General features: G+C 42.8%; 1 protein-coding gene across 1 annotated transcript in view; it reads left to right on the forward strand.

Annotated features, from left to right (window-relative positions):
* LOC135497201 (arginine-glutamic acid dipeptide repeats protein-like) overlaps positions 1-26,754 on the forward strand; it is a 93,860-nt gene that overhangs the window by 58,505 nt on the left and 8,601 nt on the right. Inside the window, exons 12-22 of the mRNA XM_064786946.1 lie at positions 11,890-12,040; positions 15,087-15,188; positions 15,667-15,860; positions 17,404-17,583; positions 18,236-18,427; positions 18,688-20,243; positions 20,769-20,988; positions 22,098-22,272; positions 23,398-23,637; positions 24,086-24,286; positions 26,224-26,535. Coding sequence (XP_064643016.1) covers positions 11,890-12,040; positions 15,087-15,188; positions 15,667-15,860; positions 17,404-17,583; positions 18,236-18,427; positions 18,688-20,243; positions 20,769-20,988; positions 22,098-22,272; positions 23,398-23,637; positions 24,086-24,286; positions 26,224-26,535 — 3,523 coding nt within the window. The remainder of the gene's footprint in view (positions 1-11,889; positions 12,041-15,086; positions 15,189-15,666; positions 15,861-17,403; positions 17,584-18,235; positions 18,428-18,687; positions 20,244-20,768; positions 20,989-22,097; positions 22,273-23,397; positions 23,638-24,085; positions 24,287-26,223; positions 26,536-26,754) is intronic.

Below are 26,754 nucleotides of genomic sequence, written 5' to 3' on the forward strand. Positions count from 1 at the left end.
CCAATAGCGCTCCTCTTATAAATACGCCACCACCACGCGGGGCCTATTTGAACTACGGATCGGTCTGTTCATACAGGGTGATACAGAGAAAATTGGGGGCCTGTCATGCATTATGCATGGATAAGGTTGACGACTATGTCTAGGCCTAATTGTCTATGATTGACTGATATTTTATAACAAACGATGAATAAAAGAAGCCCAGTCATGTATGTTTATTACCGAAGTTTGCGGATGAAAATTTCCTTCGCCGTGAGCGATTTCTTACATCTTCCAGTACGCATCGAGGGATGCAGAGATCTTTGTGACGTCACCAGTTCTAAGGGGTTTTTTTTATTCACGTGTGTGTTTGTCCTATGATCTCGTGCATCTAGTACCGAGCATAATACTTTATCGTCTATGGAATACAAAACAATCATAAAAACTAATTTTTGCTTCCATTGAAGAGAAATAAAATATTTTAACGACCACAGCGCATTGCCAATTGATGACGTCATCCTCCACATTAAAAATGTTGGCTTCTGAACTAACTGGCAAATTGCTATCAATAAAGTCAGCTGGGACGAGACTGTCAGTTGGGAGGGTATAAATCGTGGAAGGAACGCACCCAATTTCCCGCGCTATTTGCACAGTGATTCCATGGTTTACATTGAATATTCCAAGGTTTATCAGTGTTTCCAAGGTTTCACTAATTCCATACTTTATCAACTACCGCTGGTAAGGGGGAATGGGGGATGCGCAGGTAGAGGTGATGGAGGATTTCCTTCCATGATAAAATCTATGATGGAGTCCATGATCGTATCTATAATGGTACCATTTTGGCCCAGTGTATGTAATGGAATCTGTAATGATCTAGAATGGCCCATCATAGGATCTGTGATATGAAATGTGGTGTGTAGAAATCATAGATTCTATAATGGGATTCTATCACAGATCTTATGACAGGAAACGTTACATTCGTTAAACAAATTCTGGCTATGACTTATGAGAAATTGCCTCTTGGCAAATTCTAAGACACATTGTTTACAATGTTACTGCAGTGGATTCGTTTTGATCGCAGAGGTTTTAGTCAGACAACCATGGCCTCTTGGTTTGGCCAAATGTGTCCAAAACGGATTCTCGGTGAATTATGCCTAAAATATTTCCAGTTACAGGTGTTTTAGAACAGAAATTGATGACTATTGGTACTGGTTGTATCACCATGAGACAAGACTACCATAGATTTTCAAAGCCATTTCCAGTTACATGTATTTCGAATGCCCGCCATCAAATACTGCGTGGGGTTATGAATCTGAAATTAGGATATGATATACGGGTTAGTCTTGGTGTGATTTAAACTGGTACACATTGTAGTTCACCAAGGAAATTTTTTTTGGAATTGAGAAGGTTGTCATAAGTGGACAGTTTTACCCATTTCGGCCATTTTGGCTACAAGTTTGAATGATGCCCTCTATGGCCAGGGTGTCAAAATTCAAAATTAATTTTTTCATCAAATATTTTCTTTATATCTGTTGACTTGCCACAGCAAATATTTTTTCAATCCCTCTCCAAATATGCACTTGACCGTTAAAAACGTGCGTCCAATTTATAGGTCTGGAACCTCCAACCTATGAATATTCAGTGGTGGTATTTCCCATAGTGTCTCCCATAGTGCTGCACAGGTGGGGCTGCCACCTTGGTTTTTGCCTTCATTTGAGATCCACCCTTTCAGTATTTGGTGAGACAACCAATGCCTCTCTCATTTGGTATCAATCCCTTAAGCAAACAATATAACTAATGGACTGAGCAGATTTTGCCACACGAATCAAATACTGGTGATCTGACGTGAATCAAGAAATCGCCGGCGAAGCACGACATATTCCGTGCATGGCATCATAATATTCCCCCAAACAATGGACAGTTAATCCAACCGTCGGTGTACATTTCTTCACTACTCTCTATACCTGGCGGTGCTATTTGCGAACCAAGTACATTTCTGTTACAAAGTGCCACTTTTGCTTGTTAGTGGATTTTTGAATACTCTTGAATTATTCATTCTGTAAAGTATGCCTGATCAATAATTTATATGAGTCAAGTTAGTATTGTGCTAGTAGGGATAGACCAGACACACTCTCCCACTGTGTAAATTTGTATTCTGAACACCTAGGTTACAATATGTTACAGTCCATGTCACAATTGACCTGCTTCACATCAGTGATGCGCAAGTTGTGTGCCGAGTTGCGTGTCAATGACACAACAATGATGCGCTCATCTCTCTATGTTTCGTTTAAATTCCGTTCAGCCTACGCGTGACTTGTGTGCTGGCTAGCACATCAATGACGCGAATTTAGGGATCCTATTGTGATTTTGAGTCTATTTTTAAAATAGAATAAGTTTTTGTCTCATCTTGACCACTGAGGTTTTGTTGAGTACAGTGGCCAAATTTTTGAGAAGAAATATTGCCACATGAAGTACGTGAGGGTCCGGTTGTTAGAAAGCATGTTAGCTCATAACATCATGCTGTCATGTTGTTACATGTGCATTGTTGTACATGAAACAACATGTCAACATGATGTTATGAGCTGACATGCTTTCTAACAACCGGGCCCAGGCATTTAAATGGGCCCTTGGGGGACAAACATCTTGGCGCCAAAAAAAGGACGTCGGCCATTTTGTTGAAAATGATGTCATTATATGTAAATGTAAACTAAAGACGGCATGGTTTCGCCGACAGTCAAGCCCCTGCAAAAGTGGTGCACCTCCCCGCAACAGAGATTGTTGTGACGTCATACTATGTCAATGGCAGCGTCCTTGGACCGGTACGGTTTTTTTTCTGGTGGGAACGGCCAGCCGAACATAACTGTGCCCATAGTAGCCATGTGGGACCTGATATCCACTCAGAAGTTTCTGGGTTGTTTTAAATGCTGTGGTTACCATAATGAAGAGACTTGCTCTTTAAGAAAAATCACTGTATGCTAGAGAAACTATGTGATGAATTAAGTTGGGTTGCCAAAGCAACGCAAGCTTTACTCTTCTTATCACAAATGGTGTTGAACACTTTCATACAGTCTTTCTGGTGAGAGTTTCATTCCTATCAGTATTCAATTGGCTACACTCAGCAGTCGGGTTGAATTTGTATCTTACGGGAGAGAGTGCATTGCAGCGTAGAGATGAGGGCTCTTAAATGCTGCATATATTTGTACATGTATTCTCAGCAGGTTTCGTTGTTCGTCACTCGGTACAAGCCACACTGAATTCGTTGTCCATTGGCCAAGAATTGGAAAGATAAGTCTTTTTCATCCCACTGAACCAGGTGGTGCCCTTTTCCATCTGTGCAGGTCCAACAGAGGTAATTACTTGCAAATGGATTTCATATTACAGTTGGATTGGGGTCTTGGGGCTGGTCTGATAGATCCGATATCCAGTATGGCCACCAGGCGGCCATCTTGAGTTAAGTTGAAACCAATATTCAATAGCTTAAGTAGAATCCTATATTCCTCCCTCCCTCCCTCCCTCCCTCCCCCCTCCAAGACACAGCGTAGTAACTTTGTTAAAATCACTCCCTTTAACCCTTTGGAGCCCGTATTTCCACAGAAATACCACCCCAAGAAGCCCGAGTTCCTGGAGCAAAATGTTGTTTACATCACATTTGACGCCAAAATACTCACCGAACTCAAATTCTCACCCTGGGGAAACCTTATATGAAAATCATGCTCAGCTACCACAGTACGTAACCAAGTTGTCATTCGGAATACCTCAGTTGCACAAAGCTGTAGTAAGTGTTCTATGTGGAGGGATGCCGAGTGAGTTTTAATACCGACTATAGTCGAGGTCGGGTGAACGGAGAGGTTTTTTTTTTGCGACTTAAGTCGAGGTCGGCCTTCAAAGGGTTAGATAAACCTTGTTCAGATGAGATGCACATCAAGAGATGATGGGTGATATGAATAAAGACTAGGAAATGCTTTTATCTAAATCTCCATGTACATTTACACTAGGCCTTCCTGTACAAAACCGGAGTAAAAGCATTTGCTAGTCTTTATTCATATCACCCGATGTCTCGTGCTGTTTGTCTCAGACTGGTTCTTTACCATATCTTCCCTATAGTGTTTCATCCCATCAGTATCAGATATTCACCTCAGTCAGGTTGCATTCGTTCACACGTCAGTTTCCTCCTCATTTTTAACCCAGTGAATCATAATGTGAATAGGTTTTTAATTAGTTACCGTTTAGTGTTCCCCTAATTTGTGTTTTTCTTAACGAGTTTGTTGTTCTTTATTTGCGCTGTCAGTCAAAACATAATTAACTCCACTTGAACAGATACGGTAGCTGAGTGGAGATTTCTTTCCACAGGAGCAGGCACATCCAGCATATAAAACTGGAACAATCAGATATCTGAAGTAAAGATCTGAATAAGTGAAGTAAGGTATGACTGTTTCCACCTAATGCCGATCAGGCGAGCTTAAATAAACAGAGGGCAAGGCAGTGACATCTCAATGCTAACTGCGGACCTGTTCCAAGGCTAGTCTGGTGGTGTACATTTAATTGCAGCTAGTTGCACCACAAACAAATGTGACGCACTACAGCAGGTTGAGGCGGACTGGTTGTTCATTTCACTATAGTCTGCCTTTTGTGAAATCTGAGTGTATCCATTTCTTGTAGTATGTCCTGGTGTTATTTTTGGCTCATCTTCTGTGCGACATGCGACCCATTTTGCTGTGGTGGGTGACAAATTTGTATAAAAATGGAATTACATGAAGATGTTATGGAATTTAGAGATTTTTTCATTATTCGGAGCTGACGTATCAAAGACAATCAAGGGGACGTGTCTTTATTGGTCTTACCATACTATCTGTTTGCAGATTTGGATTAAGGATTAATCCAATAAAACATTGTAACCTCAGTGTTTTAGAATGTCTCACTTCTCTATGTACATGTGTGCAGTATTTCATGATATTGTTGTTCTTTGTGATTCTTTGGTTTTGAAGGCCTCCAAACAATGTCTAATAGGTTTTTCCCTGAAGTGAAAACTGCATGATCATCAAATGTATCATGTATTAATTATCTACTTCAAAGGACAATATATTGCCTATCAAATGTAACAGGTGGTATTCACTTTCATAATATGTGATATTGCCATTAGTTATTTGATATTGTATAGAAAATATCATTTGCTAATGGCCTAATACATGTAATAGGCTGCATGTGGTAAGTATATATTCCCACATAACTCCTGGGGCTATGACTGGTTGATAGTGAAGGCAGCTACAAGGTTGGTGGTAGTGAGCAATTGCTTTGCCAATACAATACTCGCGTTTGAACCGACCTGTAGTGGCATTTACACGTTATGACAGTCCTTTTCAAAAGCATTTACTATCTATCTATCTATCTATCTATCTATCTGTCCCACAGCCATGCCACCATTGGGGCGACTCTATGCAGTTGACTGCTTGGCACCATGCCCGTCTATTCTCTGATCTATCTATCTATTGGACCAATTGTACGTACACCACCACATTGCCGCGACAAATTTGTTCGGCAATCCATTGCCGGGTGAATTTGTCCCATCAAGCTTGATGGTCCAAATTCGCCCGGCTTGTTAAAAGCTCGGCTTTGTCATGGTGTACGCGCTAATGGATCGGCTATTAGCTAGTTAGATGGTTCGGCGACAGGTGGCGCTTTCTGCTTATTGTTTGTGCACCATCTGTTGCCGGATTTTGTAACTAGCTGCAGCGCTGGTGTACGCGCTTGGTGGATTTCTGATGGTGCGGCATTGGTTCCGCAGCCATGCGGCCATTGGGGCGACTCTGTGAAGTTGACGACATGGCACCATGCCCGTCTATCCTCTGTGAGGCCGATCAGGTCTCCTGTCCTTTTTCCTGTACATTCTTTGACATTGTCCATCCAAGTCCTCTTTGGTCAGCCGTGTTTTCGATTGCCTTCTACTGTGCCCTGCAGGATGATATTTGCTAGGGTTCCCTTGCATATTGTCATTTACAAAAAAGCATTGACATAAAAAAAAGCATTTACACCAATGAAAATTTAATCCGGGCTTGAAATTGCTGGGCTTACTTAACCTGATGAGGATCAGTGGGTCAGAACGTGGATTAAAAATTAGGCCGGCATCGAGCATATACCTGTAGCCCAGACAGAAATATTTGGGTTATATCATGCGAGTCTGGCTGCAAATGTCGCTGTCTGGTAACTTGGTATCATCTCAAATCGCGTGATATTCCTTCTAAATGTCTTTGGGACAAATCTATAAGTACAGGTGGTTTACGAAAATTTCCAAAAATCAGTGACGGCGTGAGGATGATCAGGTAGGTGGAACAATTAAAATGTAGTTTGAATGTTAAGGTGCAACAGTTGAAATGATAGGTGCAACAATTGAAATGTTCTTTGAATGTTTAAAAACATTTGTGAAAAACGTTTGGGTGGGACTTGAGATTTAACCAAAGCTGGAGACAGAAACTACACACAAGAACTGGGAGATGCTTTTAGTCACGATATTTTTTGAAGTTTTTTTGCACGCAGTGGGCAAGTAAGTATGGAAGGACTATGTTAACACCCGTTGAATTAAAACTTTTGTCAGCCAAAGCACTGGGCATCATGTAAATAAATCAATAAAAAACGTGTATATCGTATAAATTATATGTACATATTGTATGAAAGCATACATTATAATGCAAACTACATCACCCCAAACATTCTGATTATCTGGGAGGTCCCCTTAAGAAAAATAGTGATGGTGCTTATATTATTCCAACTGCCCTGACTATAGATCAACCCAGCATTTGGGGTAGCCTTCCTATACTCAGTGCAAGAGATATACCTTTGCAGGGTTGGTCAAGTGAAGGGGAAGATGCAGATCCTCCGAGGCTGAAGTCAATTCAGGGGTATCCATAAGGAAGCCTAAACCCTTTAGCACTGCGGCGTTTTAATATTTTTTTCCATCTGTTCCTCCAGAAAGATGTCTTGAAATTCCTAAAAATGAGCAATTTTAACATAAAAGTAGTATTACTCGTCGGTACATGGATAACTCATTGACTGAGCTGGGAGTTCGGCTTTGAACATTGGCTCAAGTAGAATGATGTTTTGATTTAGCACTTCCTCGTCTGATGTGACGCGATTGCGAACATCCACGGGCGTTTGACGGAAAAAGCTGGGGGCGACCACAGACGTTTGGAGTGCTAGAGGGTGAACCTTTTAGAAATAGAGGAATATCGCCATACACCCTTATAATAGTTCAATCAAGTTTGTGAAAACCATGATGCTTCTCCTAAACTCGTCAGTTTATCAGCTTACTAGCATCGTGAAACTCATGGTCCTATACTCCCTTTAAATGTAGCCCTGGTAAAAGATGCCTTACAAGGGGAGTGTGATCAAAGCACTTGACAAACTAAAATATCATTGTTACACTGTGTTGTTATTCTGAACTTATCATGTCACAAAGAAGGGGCCACTTGCAGACAATATTGCATCATGTGCAATTATGTCAACAGTAGGGGAGGGCTTTTCCTAGCACAATTTTCTATTGTTGTGTGTTTGATGAAATTGAGGAGCACGGTTCTTTCAGGCTAAGGTGTTACCTAATCATTTCTATTATGTTGTGATGTTTGGCTATTGGAATATCCTTAAATGGACTGAATCTCTTCAAACATTTTTCTATTGGTCTCAAACGCATTTTGAGCATGAGGAGAAATTGTCAGATTTGTTGCCCTCAATACAGTCGTCATCAGTCTTTCTTTAAAGAAGTGTAAAAAGACATCTTTAAACCCTCCTTTGAAAATGTGGTCGGTGCAGAAACTTGCATTGATAATAAAATGCAACCAGGTGTAATTGAAGCCATTGATTCTCTTCAAACACTTTTCTGTTGGTCTCAAAGGCATTTTGAGCATAAGGAGAAATTGTCAGATTTGTTGCCATCAATACTGTGGTCATGAGTCTTTTCTTAAAGAAGTGTAAAAAAAACCTCCTTTGAAAATGTGGTCGGTGCAAAGACTTGCATTGATAATAAAATGCAACCAAATGTAATTGAACCCAACTCCCTCCCCCCCCCCCTGATAAGACCGAAGGCTTTCCAAATTGGTGCCAGTTTGACAACAGCCTCCCATCTTCCACATTCAATCCTGTCACTGCAGGCACAGTTGAGCAGAAATACCCCGCACTCCTCTGTAATGTGACTCTTCCCTCGGGGCCACTCAGCTAGGGAAACTGGCAAACCGCTAGTCTGTCATCCTTGGCAACATCCATCGCCCCTAATACCTGCGAGGGACATCAAAAGATGCTAACTTGTTTTATAAAGCAGCCAGGGTTCTTGCTGTGCCTGTGGCGTTAAGGTGTTGTGAACCGAATGCATCCTGACTTGTGCCAGTATTGTTGCCGTGAACACTCTGAGGCTTGGCGCGTACCAATCAGGCATCGGCGCAACGTGGAGCGCCACCACGTTAAGCTTCGCATATGTGAAGAGAGTCATTGGAATGGTGGGGGTTTTCACGCTTAAATCGCCAGTGAAATTCTTTGCTCGAGTTCGTCATTTTCTCTGTAGTCGAACAGTTGGAGAGAGTATGCCCCTCGGCACTGAAGCTCACCATTTGAATAGAAATGGAAATTATTTCTGCATCACCACCCGTTCTTTTGAGAATCTGTTTTCCATTGATTGTCCGAGGCAGAATTGACCCAATGTGATGATGCCAGGTGCAAGGAGTTGTTTTTCTCAAAAACGAGTTGTCCTGGATTGTGCTTGCGAAATGAGATGTACAGGAAGATAGATTTTGTGAGAGTTGATGATGATGTTCAGAACTCCTGGTCTAAATCTGTCCGCTCTGGAGACAGTTGCTGTGTTGGCCAGTAAATAAATCTCTGTATGATTGTGGTGTCTCTGGTCATCCTGGTTGTCAATATATTCCAGACAGTTTGGAAAGAGGCTTGACAGTTTGGCTTGACAACTTAAGCCGTTTGTTTAAAAATGTTCAGTGTTGTCGAGGGAGTTGCAATTCAGAGAGTTTTGTTGCAACGAGGTGCGATGAGGCGCTTTAGGGTAAAATCGCTGGTCCTATTTGTCCAAGGCTAAATAAAGCCTAATTTGCCTCAGAGACACAACGATGAGAACTATAAGTAAGTCATCCTGTAGTCCATCCATCTATTCATCATGCAGTCCATCCATCTGTCCACAGGGGCAGATTTCATGACTGCTGGGACTGTTTGACTGAAACTTGGTGTGACGATGCCTTTGAGCATTACACCCAGACTTATTGTCGTTTTCACAATTTGACCAACATTCTGTACTCTAGGCGGCCATCTTGAAAACCGGTTTGTGGCATGGCGACCATCTTGAAAATCTGTTTGTGGCATTTTGAAGCCAATGGTTTTAGCTCTTGTGATGAAAGTTTTATGGTTGGTGTGTCTAATTGTTTGATTGCATTATATTGACACCCTTGTTTTTTGATGGGAACTACTTCTCAAGCTCACAAAGTTAAACATTTCAGGTATAGGTGTAAGGTTAGGTGTTAGGTGTAACATGTTACATTTTGCTGTTGTTCGATGTAGGGAGTTCTTACATGTATTTGGGGTCATGACTTCTTGGGCTTATGGTATCAACTAATATTTCTTGATTGATGCCAATTGTCACATAATTGTCTGTTTCATCATTGAATCGAAAGCTTCACTCATCAGTCCAAAGACTTTATTACTAGAAAGCCTTTCAGAAACTGCAAGAAAATGACGAAAGAATTCTCCAGCTGATACCTCAGAAAGCATTAGCCAAAAAACGAATTTTGATACTTTACTTTATTTGATGTAGTGCAACCCTAAGAATTACCAAGGATAAAGGTGTTTTTGTTTTGATATCCTGAACATTACAGGAGAACCTCTATTAAGGACACCCTCGGGACTGACATATGCTGTCCTTATTAATGGGGTGTCCTGATTACAGAGGTCAAGTTAAATGGAAACGACCAATTTGAGACCAAAACTAGTGTCCTTAATTGAGAGGTTGTTCTTAATAGAGAGGTTGTCCTTGATAGAGAGGTTGTCCTTAATAGAGAGGTTGTCCTTGATAGAGAGGTTGTCCTTAATAGAGAGGTTGTCCTTGATAGAGAGGTGTCCGCTTTGGGAGGTTCTATTGTATATCCTCAGATCCATCGAAATACATCTCCACAAATATCATCCATTCAAACATGACTGCAAAACCCACAAATACCCAAGACGGATTTTCCCGACTACAAACATCAACTTGACTATTCACATCCACCTCTATCGTATTAAATTCAGAACTCCATCTCGCCCCTACCATAGCGTGTATACCTCTATTGCAATATCGATAACAGCATGGCGTGATTCACAACAGAGTGCTATTCATCTGCTTGGTCGAGCCCTGAGCGACACAATTGCTTATAGCCCGTCTGCCCCTTTAAGAGATAGCAGTACAGAGTGTGGTTGTCCTCGTGCTTATGTGTGCGCTGTCGAAACCATCGCGATAGACTCGGATTTATAGCATGGCGATTGGCGTGCCTTCTTCGCTTGTATGGCGGCCATCTTGATGTTATCACGCGGCAGTGTTGTCATCAAGAAGTATAATTTCATAAGTATAGCATGAGTGATGTCCGCAGCACTAGAAACATTTTAGTTTAGACCCTAAAAGATACAATTTATGTGATATTTGTGACTCTTATGCAGATTATTTGCTGCCTTTGTCCACTAATAGTGGGTGGTTATGTGGTTGTGTTCACACTATTATCTGGTAGTCACTGTTTATGTTTTTATCAAGTGGTTGAAACTGGTATTAAATGACCATTGCGGCCTTTGGAAGTTGGGGGAATCCAGCATGACCAGGATTATCGAGGGTTGGCATATGCTGGAGGCTGGAGGCTAGAGAATAAAGAGCCTGATGACATTGATACCCAAACAATGGGTTGTGATGGACCGACTGTAATTTCTCTGTGAGCAGTTGCCAACTGTAATTTCTCAGGCCAACTGTAATTTCTCTGTGAGCAGTTGCCAACTGTAATGTCTCTGGCCAACTGTAATTTCTCTGTGAGCAGTTTCCAACTGTAATTTCTCTGTGAGCAGTTGCCAACTGTAATTTCTCTGGCCAACTGTAATTTCTCTGTGAGCAGTTTCCAACTGTAATTTCTCTGTGAACAGTTTCAAACTGTAATTTCTCTGTGAGCAGTTGCCAACTGTAATTTCTCTGTGAGCAGTTTCCAACTGTAATTTCCCTGTGAGCAGTTTCCAACTGTAATTTCTCTGTGAGCAGTTTCCAACTGTAATTGCTCTGTGAGCATTTGCACATTTATAGTAGTTTTTGCTGACACACATCACAACTCTCGAAAGACAAAGTAATTTGTGTGATGATGTGAAATAATGACGTTTAATTCACATTTAGTCCTAAATCTTTTCATGGTAATATTCCAAATATGCAGAAAAATGCTATGTGAATTGACTGATACAATGGAACCTCCCTTAGCAGACACCTCTCTCTTATGGACAACCTCTCTATTAAGAACACTAGTTTTGGTCCCAAATTGGTTGTTTCCCTTCAATTTGACCTCTCTAATCAGGACACCTCTCTATTAAGGACAGCACTTGTCAGTCCTGAGGGTGTCCTTCATAGAGAGGTGTCCTTCATAGAGAGGTTCTACTGTACACGCTTTTGCCACAGTGCTTCCATCTGATTTTCTGATGACAAACTACAAAATGATACAAAGGCTTATGTTTATAGGTAGATATTGTCAACAAATCATAAAAAAAGAAGAATTTGACGACCCATTAATTGCCCCGAATAACATCGATGATTGCTTTCCCTTCAAGCATCAAACTCCAACAGTTATTTTTCAGATTTTTGTCCCTTCATGAAGTCATGCCTTTCAAAGTGTCAGACACTTCTCTTATGGACCCTGTCCTTTCTCTTTGCAGACGGATCTTGTGGAGTACTACTACTACTGGAAGAAGACACCGGCCGCCACCACTGCTCGCCCACACCGGCGCCACCGCAGACAGAGTATCCTCCGTCGACAGACCGCCGCACGATCCACTACAGCGTCAAGGCCTGCTTCGTGTGAGTTCTGTAAGTATTTGGTGGAGATGATCCCATCCAAATATATTGAGGGAAGTGACTACTTGGCAAGCCCGGCTTACCAAACAGCGACTTTTTCTTGTCCTGAATGGAGAGCCGAACTCATTAATATTAAAGTAAAGTCTCCAGCTCGCCAAACAGGGTCGATTTTTTACCTGTTTGGCAAGCCCGGCTGGCCGAACAGGGTGGCTTTTTAGTGCTGTTTGGCAAGCGGCTCTCCAAACAGGACAAAAAAAGATGCCTGTTCGGCGAGCGGCTTGCCAAATAGACCCGGCCTATATTGAAATAGTTGAAATAGTGTTCTGTCAAGGCTATGCCTATTTGGCAGGATTGTCCGAAACTTTTAAGCGATGTGCGTAGCAAAGGAAATCCTAATCCGTTGCCACCAATGGGTAAGGAGGATGAGTAAGGTAGAACCTCTCTATTAAGGACACCCTCGGGACTGATAAGTGCACTGTCCTTTAAAGAGAGGTGTCCTGATTAGAGGTCAAATCGAATGGAAACAACCAATTTTGGATCAAAACTAGTGTCCTTAATAGAGAGGTTGTCCTTTATAGAGAGGTGTCCGCTAAGGGAGGTTCCACTTTAGTGGGATTTATTGCTGAACCCTCTATTTCAAAACAAAAGAAATTGGCCACGCCCCCAAAAGCATCACTGCACAATTGTCATGAACCTTGGGATCATTATGATACAGAGAAATTTTTTTCCTGATGAATAATTTATTTTTGTAACAAAGACGATGTATCTCCATGAAATAAATGGGTGAATTATTATAATTTCTCACTTTTCCTGAATTACGTTTTCATGAGGTGAACAAAATCACCCATTATTGTGTTGATCGAGTCAGTCCATGAAGTAGTCTGACATATTTGTAAAACTTCAATTCATAATTCGATACCGACATACAGTACGACCTCTTTGTTGCGGACACCCATTGGACTAGGCACTGGTGTCCTTAGTAGAGAGGTGTCCTGAATAGGATGGTTGTGCCATTATCAATCAATAGGTGGAGGTCTGTGTATGTTGTCTTTTGCAAAACTCCCTGTTTTTGATTTGGGGCGGTGAATGAAATTCAACCGTTTTAGACACGACAAAGCAAAGATTGCATCACCTCTGATAGTTTGCCCTTGCTTTGAATGAGATGACACCATGATTCATTCTCAAAGCCATGGATAGCTTTATTGTGTGGAATGATGCATACAAACAGACAAACTCGGTCCATGTCCTTTGTGAGATGGCACGTTTCGGGGATGGGGAGACGCACAAGAGATTGTTGAACATGCAATTTGGTGACAATACAACATGTCTGAGTGATATCAAAACGATGATAGAAATATCCAAGGAGTGTGGCCGTTGGGGCAGGGAAATAAAGAGGCACTCTTGACCTGAATGTGGTGGGTTCAGATCTCGTGAAGGCTCGGCTCTGCCAGCTGCAGATACTGTAGAACCTCTCTATTAAGGACACCCTCGGAACTGACAAATATTGTCCTCAATAGAGAGGTGTACTGGTTAGAGAAGTTAAATTTAATGGAAACAACCAATTTGGTACCGAAACTAGTGTCCTTAATTGAGAGGTTGTCCTTAATAGAGAGGTGTCTGCTAAGGGAGGTTCCACTGTATATGAAAGCGATGCTTCCATGGACTGAGTTGTCTGACCAGGAGATGGGTGGCAAGGTCTTATTCATTCAATAGTACATTTGTACCACAAGAGTTTGCCAATAACCTGTTAGATATTCAAAGCACCTTGGGCAAGCTCCTGCAAAAGGCAAGTTCTTTGATGCCACAGAATTCATCGAAATTTTTAACGTGCTTTTTGTGTACAATACTTGCCACAATGTAAGACTAAGATGTGCTTAGCTTTTAATCCTCGAGGTTAATAGAATAATGGAAATATCTGTTAATCGGGTGGAGATTTGTAATACTGGTAAAAACAAGGGATCAACTATCAAATCCTAAAGATACCAAGTTCTTAAGTCAAGAACAAAGATTATTAAAAAAGGTTTAAGGTCTTTAAATTTAAATTGAGCTGATAAGATTGGTCTGTTGGTGTTGGGACTATTGGAAGATATCTGGGGGGGCTGTCCCAGAATGTCGAGAGTGATACACAGCACAGATTATGTGGGGTATCACCGAGGACAGATCATGTCACAACTACATGTATACCTCTACAATCACAAGACAACCTTTCCACCAATATTTCTCCTGCAGTGTGCCAGTGTTGATATTTTTGCTTACATGAACCTGGTGGTTATCTTTCCAAAGACCGGTTTCAACTGGTGAAAATACTGTAAATAATGTGTTTAATCTTGTGAAATGACTATGCAAATCCAATAACAATAAAACTAATTCTACCCTGTAATGTATATATAGGCTAGGTCCTTTAGCATTTCTGTCATTATAGTGTTTATTTTATTTACTGTGAAAGAGACTCACAATAGTGTTAACTGTGTATACTTACAGTATGTGCACTATTTGTATAAGAACACTGTGGTTGTAATACTTGTGAAGATTATTGGTGAAATTTCATTCTCAATGCGTTGGAAGTGGATAATAATATTCATTATTGGACAAAAACTAAGCACTAATTGGATGTTTTTCATAGCAGTAAGTTCCATCGAATTCCTCGTGGTTCTGTCCTGACAATATTGTGTTTTTCTGCCGATTCTGAGTGGTACTACTTCTATATTCCGTATTGACTTGAACTTTTGTTTGATGGGGGTAATTGGTAATAATATGTGACCCGCTCTACCAAAACTAGGCGACCTAAGCACGACTTATGTGCGACCTATGCGCGACCTACGCACTGGGTAGCGCGTCAATGACGCGCCACTGACGCGAGTTAAGGGATGACAATTGTGATTTGGACTGTATGCTTTCAAATCAAAAGCCAGGAAAAACATTGGTGTCAATGTACAATGTAGAGATGCAACTTATGGAAGATTCCTTGTCTTAGAGAGGACTGTTGGTATAGGTGGGTGAGGCCCTTATCCTGATAGCGCCTGTTGTACTCATGTTTCCCATCTTGCTATCTTTTCAGTGGATCTAAGTTCAGCCAGTGAGGTATCTGACGTTGAGTCTGGTGATGACAGCGACTCCAGGGATCTGACGGGTTACGCATGTAGACACTGCTTCACCACAAGTAAGTAGGGTGAAGTGCTTTTAGGCAATAGCTATGGCGGTCAGTATCTTATACTGGCGAAATTGTTGTGACGTGGAGGATATTTTGTGGATGCTGTAGATGAGATATTCATGTTGTCTGAAAGTTGAGAATGTTACCCTCCTTACGGCAAGTTTTCTGTTGCATTTAGATCAACTTGATTGACTGCTATCTATTTTGATCAAAATGAACTGCATGGCCCTGCATATGATATGAAACTCTCTTGTATAGTGGAACCTCCCTTAGCTGACACCTCTCTATTAAGGACAACCTCTATAGAAAGGACACTAGTTTTAGTTTCAAATTGGTTGTTTCCATTCAATTTGACCTCTCTCTGTTCATGACACCTCTCTATTACGGACAACATGTGTCAGTCCGGAGGGTGCCCTCAATAGAGAGGTTCTACTGTAGTTTAGTTTTTCCGACATTTAAAACGTTATTTGAAAATTTTGTATTTCAGCTTCCAAAGATTGGCACCATGCAGGAAAGGACCGTGCATTGCTGTGTACAGAGTGTCGTCTGCACTTCAAGAAGTATGGCGAAGAACGTCCGGTAGACAAGAAAGAGCCGCCACCATTCCTGTTCAAACCGGTCGTAGAAGACGAAGCACTGGCTGGCAAGCATACCATGAGAACACGCCGAAACAGGGACTCGGTATGACATCCTTTCTAGCTAAATATTGTTATGACTAACCTCTCAACCCGACATTCTGTAAACTGTCTGAAGGGTGGTTTGGGCCTACTCTTAAAGTCAACGAAGGCTGCTGGTTGGTATACCAACCAGTGTGGTTACTAATACTACCCTGTGGCTGGTATATAGACCTGCAAGTTTGCCACCCTGCAGACTGGCATAGAGGCCTGTATGGTCGCTACCATACAGGTTCATGTATCACTATCAGCCAGTGTGGTCGCTTCCCTGCCAGCTGGTATATAGACCTGCAAGTTTGCCACCCTGCAGACTGGTATAGAGGCCTGTATTGTCGCTACCCTGCAGGTTCATGTGTCACTATCAGCCAGTGTGGTCGCTTCCCTGTCAGCTGGTATATAGACCTGCAAGTTTGCCACCCTGCAGACTGGTATAGAGGCCTGTATGGTTGCTACCCTGCAGGTTCATGTGTCACTATCAGGTTCATGTGTCACTATCAGCCAGTGTGGTCGCTTCCCTGCCAGCTGGTATATAGACCTGCAAGTTTGCCACCTTGCAGACTGGTATAGAGGCCTGTATGGTTGCTACCCTGCAGGTTCATGTATCACTATCAGCCTGCGTGTTTGCTGCCCTGCAGGCCGGTAGATTGACCTGCATAGTGGCTGCCCTACAGGCTGGTAGATTGACCTGTGTGTTTGCTGCACTGCAGGCTAGTAGATTGACCTGCATAGTGGCTGCCCTACAGGCTGGTAGATTGACCTGCATGTTTGCTGCCCTGCAGGCTGGTAGATTGACCTGTGTGTTTGCTGCCCTTCAGGCTGGTAGATTGACCTGCATAGTGGCGGTCCTTCAGGCTGGTAGATTGACCTGCATAGTGGCTGCCCTACAGGTTGGTAGATTGACCTGCAGGTTTGCTACCATGCAAGGTGTATACCTGCCTGCATGGCGGCTATGATGCAGGCTGGTACAAGGTCTGCCTTTTCACAGAGAGAATCTTAAAAGGCACAGTAAACACTGTACCCTGAAGGATAAAAAGGAGAGCTCAATCCAGTTGGCTAAGATTGTCAGTGATGTAATGGAGAAGACAGTGTTCTGTGAGGTTCCTTGAGGTACCTCGGGTCAAGTGCCAAACTCTTGGTGATCGTAACTTCGCGGCAGCTGCTCCAAAATTGTTGAACCAGCTGCTGTCTAGGCTTCGAAACATTGATACCCTCCAGACTTCCAAGTCCCTCCTTAAGGCCCACCTATTTGCAGCTGCCTTCGGGAAAGAAAGCGTTCTAGAATACCCACCTGCTGAGTAATTAGAGCGCTTTACAAATGCCAATATTGATTGATTGATTGATTGACAATACTTTGTGGCCATTGTGGTTTTTAAAGAAATTTGAGAAGAAAAATAATGAAAAAAGTAGCCGGTCTGTTGACACAAATCAATGCAGTTGACTTGAACAGCTTGATTATGGTATCTAAAGACCTGTCTAACATCTCATATGCATGTTTATAAAGATATTGCCACGACACAGTAATCTGACAATGCGACCATTATTGTTTCCAGAGTAACGGATCTAAAGGTCGAGGGAAAAAGAACTCAACTCAGGAAGAGTCGTCAGAGAATATTGATAGTCCTGCTAATAGCACTGGGTCACAGAAGGTCTCCAGTGGTCACCAGTCACCCAGCACCGTCAGCACCTGTAGTAACAGCAGTACGGAGAAGGAGGACAAGAAAAGTATTAAGGTGAGTGAGGTCACCTCTCTCTGCTCTCTGTAGATTGGTGGAAAATCTTCTAAAGCTCGACTGCAACAAGGAGGACTTCATGCGACATCTCATTCACTCTAGCTTAGAGGGTCAACTGAAAAAAATGTGGAAGGATTGACCGCAGCTTGAACTGTTTGCATTTCAAGCATCGGGTTTGAATTTGAAAATGACTGCCTCTGGAAGTGCCAGCTGAACTATTAGATAAACAATGTGTTGGGTAGTCCTGGGTATTCGTGAGGTGAAACACATCAGTCCATTAAGTTGCCAGCAGTCAGTGCAGATCATGCAGTTAAAGCCTGAACCAGATGCAGAGCTGTGGGGAATAGCCGATTAAAACACTGGATGTCTAAGTAATCCTAATGCATTTTATCCACTTTGGGAGATGCTTTAGAGAGGGTAACTTGTGCCCAGTGGGGCCGTGATGTGAAGGAACTCATGAGCTTGCACATGTGACTTGACAAGGAGTAGATGTTAGATTTCCATGCCTTTCAATTTGTGTTCTAGCAATCTCAGTATCAAACAATCAATTTGATCTTTGCGATGAGGTGGAATTTTTAGTCTATTCTCCAACTAAGTCGCCTTGCTGAACATCAAATATTCCTGTTTATAATGGGTCTGTTTCAACTTTTAGCAGGAGAAGGATGACGATGAGGACAGCCTCCCCCCTGTAGACGTCATAAAGAAACGTCGTCACAGTGATAGCGAATCAGACGATACCCCCAAGAAGAAGAAGGAGCGGTCGGAAAGTCTGTCCGATTCGATATCCGATAGTAGCAGTATATGTAACGATGAGAATCAGGTAGAAGATGGTGAAACAAATCAGGTAATATTTGTCTGCTGAGGAGGGAAGAACTGGCCTCGTTCTTACTACATCACTGCTTTTGCCTGGAGGCGGTGATTAGCCCAGATTCTTGTTGCAATAAACATGACGCACTTGAACCAAAAGGTATCGGTGTCATATCTCTATTATCTAATCAACTTTTGTTCAATTATGTTGAAAAACTAAGTTTATACCTCTCATTGTTCTCACAGATCTATTGAAATATTCGCTGCGCTTTTAAAACAGGCTGTGTTATATTTCAGGATGAGTTAATGTCCTGCTCAAGTCCAAGTCCTCCAGTCGCACCGAGTCTTACACCAGTCTCGATTCTTGCTCAGAATGACAATGCGAATCATGCTCCATGCGAGTCGCCGATTCAGATCAAACAGGAAATAGAGGAGACAGAAAAAGTAGTGCCGTTAAATTCATTGGTTGCCACGTGTGCACCACAGACTACACTGCCAATAGAGACCATACCGTCTCACCCACTAATGCAGATCGGACTGCCATATTCCCAAGCACCCCTTGGGCCAGTGCCACTATCCTCGCAATCTCAAAACGAGGCCAGATCGCCGTCGTCGACGCCCTCGTCTCAACCATCGCCGTCACCGTCTCACACATCATTGCCACCGTCATCGGCGCCTCCTCCACTAGCGCCATCTATGAATCAACCGCCATCGTCATTACCCATGCAGCTACCACCGCCATCTCAACAGCTGCCACCGCCCCCACCTCTGGTACAGCAGCCACTGATGATGCCCACATCACTAATGTCAACACCACCTCCACTTCATCCAGATCACCTCCGGGGAGATCATTTGCGGTTAGATCCACACCGGCCAGAGTATAGTCGTCCGGATTCAATGCGGATAGACCCAATGCGGCACGAACATCTCAGGCCAGACATTAGACCGGAACCAATTCGGCCAGATGCTTTAAGACCCGATCCAGTAAGACCGGATGCACTTAGGCCAGATCCTATGAGGTCAGATTTGTTAAGACCAGAACTTATCAGACCAGATCAGATCAAACAGGAACGGCAAGACACGTTAAGGCCAGGTCCTCTGCGGCCGGATGCTTTACCCATGCGCACAGACTCTTCAAGGCATGATCCTATGAGACCGGAATCTTTCCGGCCAGACTCTTTACGTGGTGATCCAATGCGCACTGATTCTATTAGGCCCGATACGATGAGGCCAGACTTACACAGACCGGATCCGACGCGGTCAGATTCACAGAGGCATGAAACAATGAGGTCAGACACTCATCGGCCTGATCAAATGAGATCGGATTCACACAGATCTGACCCAATTAGGCCGGACACTTTCAGACCAGATCCTATGAGGCTTGACGCTCTAAGATCTGATCCAATGCGAACAGAATCCATGCGCCCAGACCCAATGAGGCCAGAATCCCATAGACCGGATCAAATGCGTGGTGATCTACATAGACCGGACCAAATGCACTCAGACTCTCTGAGAGATCCTTTAAGAGACAATATAAGGCCGGACACTCTGCGACCAGATCCTATGCGACCAGAGTCTTTACGAACTGACCAACGGTCAGAATATCGGCCAGATTCATTGCGGACTGATTCAGTGCGGACGGATCAATTGAGAATGGACTCTATGCGATCGGATTCAATGCGGACTGAACCGCTTCGTGGTGAACCTTTAGGACCGGAACATCGAAATGATTGTACGCCGGATCGGGACCCGTATGAAAGTCCTCCAGTTACGCCGGAACCCTCTCGGACACCTTCACCAGGACCAGACCCCATCATAGTCAATGAGGACCATCATAAAAGTACATCAGCATTGTAAGTATTTTTCCCATAGGCAGCAAATTGATATCATAATGACAAAGGAGTAAAGTCGTGCGTACTGATTTGAATGAATACGAGTCTCTCTGAAGTGATCTTCATCATACATTTGCTCCTTTGACGCAGTGAAGATTGTTTAAAACCTCGTCAATTTGGTCCATAACGATTTCTGCTCTCAATTGGAGGGCTCCAGCAGAGAATTCTTGGCCAACTCTGGTACTGTGTTTTATCATGATGGATAATTCTGCTTAAAGGCTTATGACGTTCATTAAAAATTTTGAATTTGTAATTGAATTTAAAAATGTCCAATTGCGACAATATATACTAGATATAAATGTCAACATTGCAGTTGTGTAGACTGATATACAAATACTATGAATACCAAGTTTAAACAATTTGGTATTCACAATAACTACACTACGGCATTGTGTATTAGTGGATCTCTATTTAACTGGACCACAGGTAATTACGAACGGCGTACCCCTTTAAGTTGATTTTTTTTACCACCCTTTCAAATTTCAGATTTATTAAGATTCTAAGTCGTGGTGAATCGAATTCCTGTTCAAGATGTGATCTCATATTCCGGCCGACGCCGGATTCCAAACTTGCCCGGCGGAGAGAGGAGCGTCAGAAGCGGGCGGCCGATACGCCGGTCAAAGTCAAGGAGGAAGTAAAAGACCGGGATGAAAAATGTGCTGTAAGTAGCATATGGTCTTCTGCTCCCAAACAGTTACCACCTCAGGTGAGCCGCCATCCATCTCAGATTCATGTTATCTTTGAAATTTCTCACCAAGTGCACCGACAGATATCAACCCTGTCGGCATGAATTTGAGAAAATTTATTGATTTCTATGATGAATGCACTTTATTCGTTCAAATGTTTTGTCACAATTTGTCATCTGATGCCAAGCAATAGTTTTGAACAATTGACATTCTCATCGGAATTGCTAAAATGTCCTCATGCCAGCAATGGTGGCATGATATTCATTTACATTGTACCAAACGCAATTCTGAGGCCTTTTGAGAATTTCTTTGAAGACTTTTGTTATTGTTGGTTTTCAATGCAATGCACGATGTTCTGTATGGTTGTGGTATCTATCTCTGTTCTATGTTTCTGTGATTGTTCCTGAAGTGACGACCCAAGGGGTTCAGGCAAAAGCTCCAGCCCCCCCTCCCTCCAGTACTCTCTGCAGCAATTTCAGTGAAACAATCCCCATCTGGTGCTGATTACCGATCCTCCTGTCCCGTCCTCTGAGCTTGCTTTTCGCACAATCACTGCCTTGCCATCCTCTCTGCCGAAGCCTCTCGATGGACCAATGATACTATTGTTTGTTTTCTCGCCATCAATTAGGGAGTCAGACAGTTCCCCTATTACACATCCCCAGTAGTGTAGATAATGTCCTCGAGGGGTCTTGCCTTTCCCGATAGCAAGTCTGCCTGGTAATGAAAGAGTGTCATGGGATATACACCCTAACAAAGTGGCCCTCGATTTCGTGGAACACCAGAATCCATCCCGTTTATTCAAGGCCCGTTTATGTTTTGCTGATAAGGTCAAGGAATCGGTGAGAAGAAATGCTGTGTCTATTGGCAATGTGACCTGGGTCAGCAAGACCGAGGCATCCTTATAGGGCTTTCGCTCAGCCTCTTTGTCCTCCCCTTCCCCTTGGCTATGCCACCGTTCCCCAACCTGTGTGTGCTACTCTGATCCACTCTCTGTTTTTGAAGGAGCTGATCGAACGAAAAGTAAAAGTCACTCTCTCTAATCCATGACCAAGAAAGCAAGAGGCCACTACACCACCACTACACCAGTCGCCCAACTGAATTCGTAATAACTTTGATTTGATTTTTGCAGAGACGGGCAGAGACACCGCCACCAAACCAATCTGCTGATGCACAGATCACCAGTAGCTTTTCCAATCAACCTTCTACACCGTACGGTGACCGGCACACGCCAAGACAGGCCTACCCAGGCCATGATACGCCCGCACTCAGGCAGCTCAGTGAATATGCCAGGCCGCACGCTCTAGGTAAGTAACTGTGGATTCATCTTGGAACATGATTCAATGTACAGTAGAACCTCTCTATTAAGGACACCCATAGGACTGACAAGTGCTGTCCTTAATAGAGAGGTGTCCTGATTAGAGTGGTCAAATTGATTGGAAAGTACCAATTTGGGAACAAAACTAGTGTCCTTAATAGAGAGGTTGTCCCTAATAGAGAGGTGTCCGCTTAGGGTGTTTCCATTGAAATGAACCTGTGTAAGCAGTACACCTCTCAATTAAGGACATGATTTGTCTGTCCCAAGGGTGTCCTTTATAGAGAGGTTTTACTGTACATAGCTTCTGTATAGTGGTTGGTACATGATTAGATCATCTTGGCAGTTGCATTCAAAAAACTAGACATGAGATTCTGTTCAGGTTCATTGGCTGGAATCTGTATCCTGAGGTGCCACCCTGGAACATTTCCTGCTATTGTAAAGCTTAAAGGGTAACTCGTGTCAAATTTCACCATATAATGTTTTAGCTGTTTTAGACAAATGACTACGTCACTTTCTCATAAATTGGTAAGGTTTTCGAATCGAAATGCACATTTTCTAGAAATTGATGGTTTAATTCCGCCCGGACGGCTCGCTTCGATGCCGTTTTCGTTGATGACGTCACAACATGAACATTTTCACGGTCGCGGTGGTTTACATTCAGCGATTTTATAATAAATCTAATCAAAAATGGAAAATTTGAGCTTTACATTTGTGATCAACAATTAAAAATGGACGTATTTCCGCAAAGTTGTAAATCACGTCATAGTATCACTTTAACATTTTCACAAGCGTTTTAGTTCTGCGATTGTCGCAAATGCACCATCAACCGGGAACTCTAGAAGGGTTAAAATTTTAACTCTGGTGCGTTGACGATTAAATTCCAGCAGAAAAAGCAATACTTAGTCTATCACCAAGTGTAAATGTGCAAATTGGCTAAATTCGGGCATTAGAAAATGTCATGGTTTACAATATGAGTCAAAATGCTAAGTTAGTGAGTTGGTGAGATGACACTGTGGATACCCTACAAGAAAGAAGGAAAGCTCAGGAAACTAAGACAAACTACTCAACATGCTCACAATATACTTAGCTTTATACTTCTTCATTTTCCTTCCAGGACAAGAAATTCCACGAACATTGCCATATAGTTTGGCATCGATGCCGCCATCTATGGACCCTATGTTACAGTATCGCATGGCGAGTATGTACCCACCGGGATCCAGAGAGAGGCTGGAACTGGACTTGGAGCGCGAGAAACGGGAGCGTGATGCCAGGGAACGGGAAATTCGGGAACGGGAACTCCGGGAAATGGAGTTACGAGAAAAAATGAAGGCAGAGCTGGAGATGAAGCCCCCAGGTAAATATGGAAATATTCCTGTGGATTATGAAACAACTGATACAATGAGGACAAACAATTTCAGCTTGCTTTGTGATTTTAGGAAAAAAGGAAAAAGTTCATTTCAGAAAGTGCCTGGAAACTATGTCCCTGGATATAGAGACTCTGTAATCCGACTATTATCTGATCTCTCTTACCAGTGTATGTATCCAGAGTGCCTCGAAACTATGTCCCTGGATATAGAGACTCTGTAAGCCGACTATTATCTGATCATTCTTACCAGTGTATGTATCCAAGGACTGGTCAAAAATTATCGCAAAATATAACGAATTGATACAGAACTGAAAGATATTAGTTGTGTCACTGGACCACACGGAGGTGTAACTTCAGAAAGTGTGATTTATTCCTTATTTGAATAATAGATCTAAACGTCCAGATATTTTGATTGATGAATATTTTATCATTGCAGGTTTCGACCGACTACCTCCAACTGGCAATCCTATCGATTCTCATTGGTTAGAGTTACAGCGACGTTATGCCATGGCTGGCCAAGGTGGTCCACTAGGCCCGGGCGGGCATCCAGGTGGGCAACATATCCCCGGTGTTTATCCACCATCGAGTCTTGCCAGCGATCTCTTGGCTCGGGAGAGGGAGCGTTTAGAAAGAATGGGTAGGACAATTTTTGCCATTCACCACTGCTTTCTTTTGAGATATCACCTCAAGAATCGGAGAATCGGAATCCTAATTTCTTAGCATTATGCGGTTCCGAGGATCTTGTGCTGTTCCAGGTACCCCAATATCGTCTCTTGGCGAAAACCTGCTCCCTTGTTTTAAAGGCCCGTTTCAGTTCTCAATTTACTTAGGTATTCAGATCTGGGGCTGCTTGAGAACACATTGGTTGAAGTTTTACATAAAAATTAACATCCAGTTGGCTGAATTAAATTTTTAAAATTTTGGTTATTTTATGGCCTTGCGCTTACATTTGCTATCTCAGCCAAGCTATGGTGCTTAAATGCTATCCACAGCAGGCTGAATATTTCTAGATCCAAATGCAAACATCGGCTTATTACAAGCGTAGGCAGGTATGCAGGGAGAGACATGGGAAGAAATCGCAACTCAATAACACAAGATGCTCAGAACCAAATAATGCCCAGAGTTTGGGATGTAGATTCTCCAGGGAGAAATTGTCGGCCATTTCCAACCTTCTCATATTCTGCTATAAGGTAGAATGGGGTAATTGTAGCCCCGGTTTAATTGTCATCCCGGCCTATGATATTGATTGATATCCCCATGCATCAAACACTGCAGGGGCTACAAATAAACCAGGGCTACAATTGCCCCATTCTACTCTTTATTGATCACAGATGATATCAATGCACCAGCCATAAGTTCTGCCAGCTGGAAATTGCAGTAATATGTTCTAATGTCTGGAGTAGGCATTTGCACCAACACCTCTGTGTGATTATCCGTGGCCACCTTTGTTGAAAAGACAGCTTGAACAAGTCCTGATTAGAAACTCGCCAGAAAAAGAAACTGTGTATTGGAAAAAATATCGAAAAATCTATTGAAAAATATCTATACTGTCTTGTCTGTCTGTACCTGATGTGTGAAGAACATATTCAGACTAAAATGCAGTAATGTTCACAAAAAGAACAGCCTCACTATTTTAGTATTTCTTCACTGCTTTCAGTGAAAAATTATTGTGCATGATAATGAATTACAGTGGAACCTCTCTCTATCAAGGACACCGTTGGGACTGACAAGTGCTGTCCTTGATATAGAGGTGACCTGATTAGAGAGGTCAAATTGAACGGAATCATCCAATTTGGGACCAAAGGTGGTGTCCATAAAAGAGATTGTCCTTTTTAGAGAGGTGTCCATTAAGGGAGATGCTACTGTAGTAGAAAAATCAAGATTTTGGCCAGTTACATCCAAACTTACAAGAGGCACAGATTTTTTTGCTGTTTCTTGTGTATTATTACTAGTTTTTACAAAGTCGTTGCAAAGTGATGCTTAGTAGTTTGAGCGCAACATGGTGGTAAGATCCCACTATGAGGATGATGATGAAGATAACCACTCGGAACTTCAGTTTGCAAAGGTCATTAATGAGGCATGAAATATTAAGAAGCTTGGTCGCCCTGAGCCGCAAGGAATCTGTAATAGTGGCCCACCTCTCCGGGCCCTGGTTAGAGCCTTTGATCTGAGGCTGTTATTAGCCCGACTCGGAGAGGTGGGAAGCCCTCGAAGAGGTGGACAGCCCTCGGAGGGGTGGTTGCCAGTGCGGGAAAGATGTCTCTGGTTAAGCTTTCATCATAGAATTAAATATTTTATACCATCTCGAAGTTTTCCATGTCTGTTTGATGTTATAAGGAGGAAGAGGTTATTGGTGCTTCTTAGCTGAAAATATGTTAGTATGATGTCATTGTTTATTTTGAAATAAGGAAGAAAAGTGTGAATTGTAAAATCCTTGTAAAACTGCAAATCCTGTATTTTCATCCTTATTTGAAAATGACCTTATCATTGATTGCTGCTTGGGTTTTTTAAAGCAGAAGCAATTGACCGTTCCTGATCTTGTGCTGATTGTGTGCATGCTGCATCCTCTTTCAGGCATTCCAATGGGTCACCCTCTCATGCAGGAGAATCCATTCAGCTCTCAGGCGGAGCGCTTGTCAGCGGAGCGCCTCCAAGCCGAGCGGATGGCGCTCGCAACTGACCCCATGCTACGTTTACAGATGGCAGGTATGAGTGCGGCTGCGGCCGCGGCCCAAGCTCAAGCTCATCAACACACACACGCCCATGCTCACACCCATCTCCATCTGCATGGTCAGGACGAGAATGGCCAGCCTCGCCAGGTGGGGCCACAACCACCACCACATGGGGTACCGTTCGCGTTGTCAGGCCCACCGTTCTCCATTCCAGGTAGGTGAACGGGGGATTATTTCAACTTTAAAAGTAATGAATCTTATTGTCGTTGCAGATCCTGCACAATCTGATCAAATCGCAGACATGACAGGGAGAAATATGACTATTTATCAAATTTTTGCACAACGCTACACAAATCATTACCACCAGAACAACAATCCAAATTCTCCGTTTAAAGTGGTTGACGGGCGCCAGCTGGACCCGAGTAGTTTGGTC

The sequence above is a fragment of the Lineus longissimus genome, chromosome 12, assembly GCF_910592395.1.
Source record: "Lineus longissimus chromosome 12, tnLinLong1.2, whole genome shotgun sequence".
Taxonomy (NCBI): Eukaryota; Metazoa; Nemertea; class Pilidiophora; order Heteronemertea; family Lineidae; genus Lineus; species Lineus longissimus.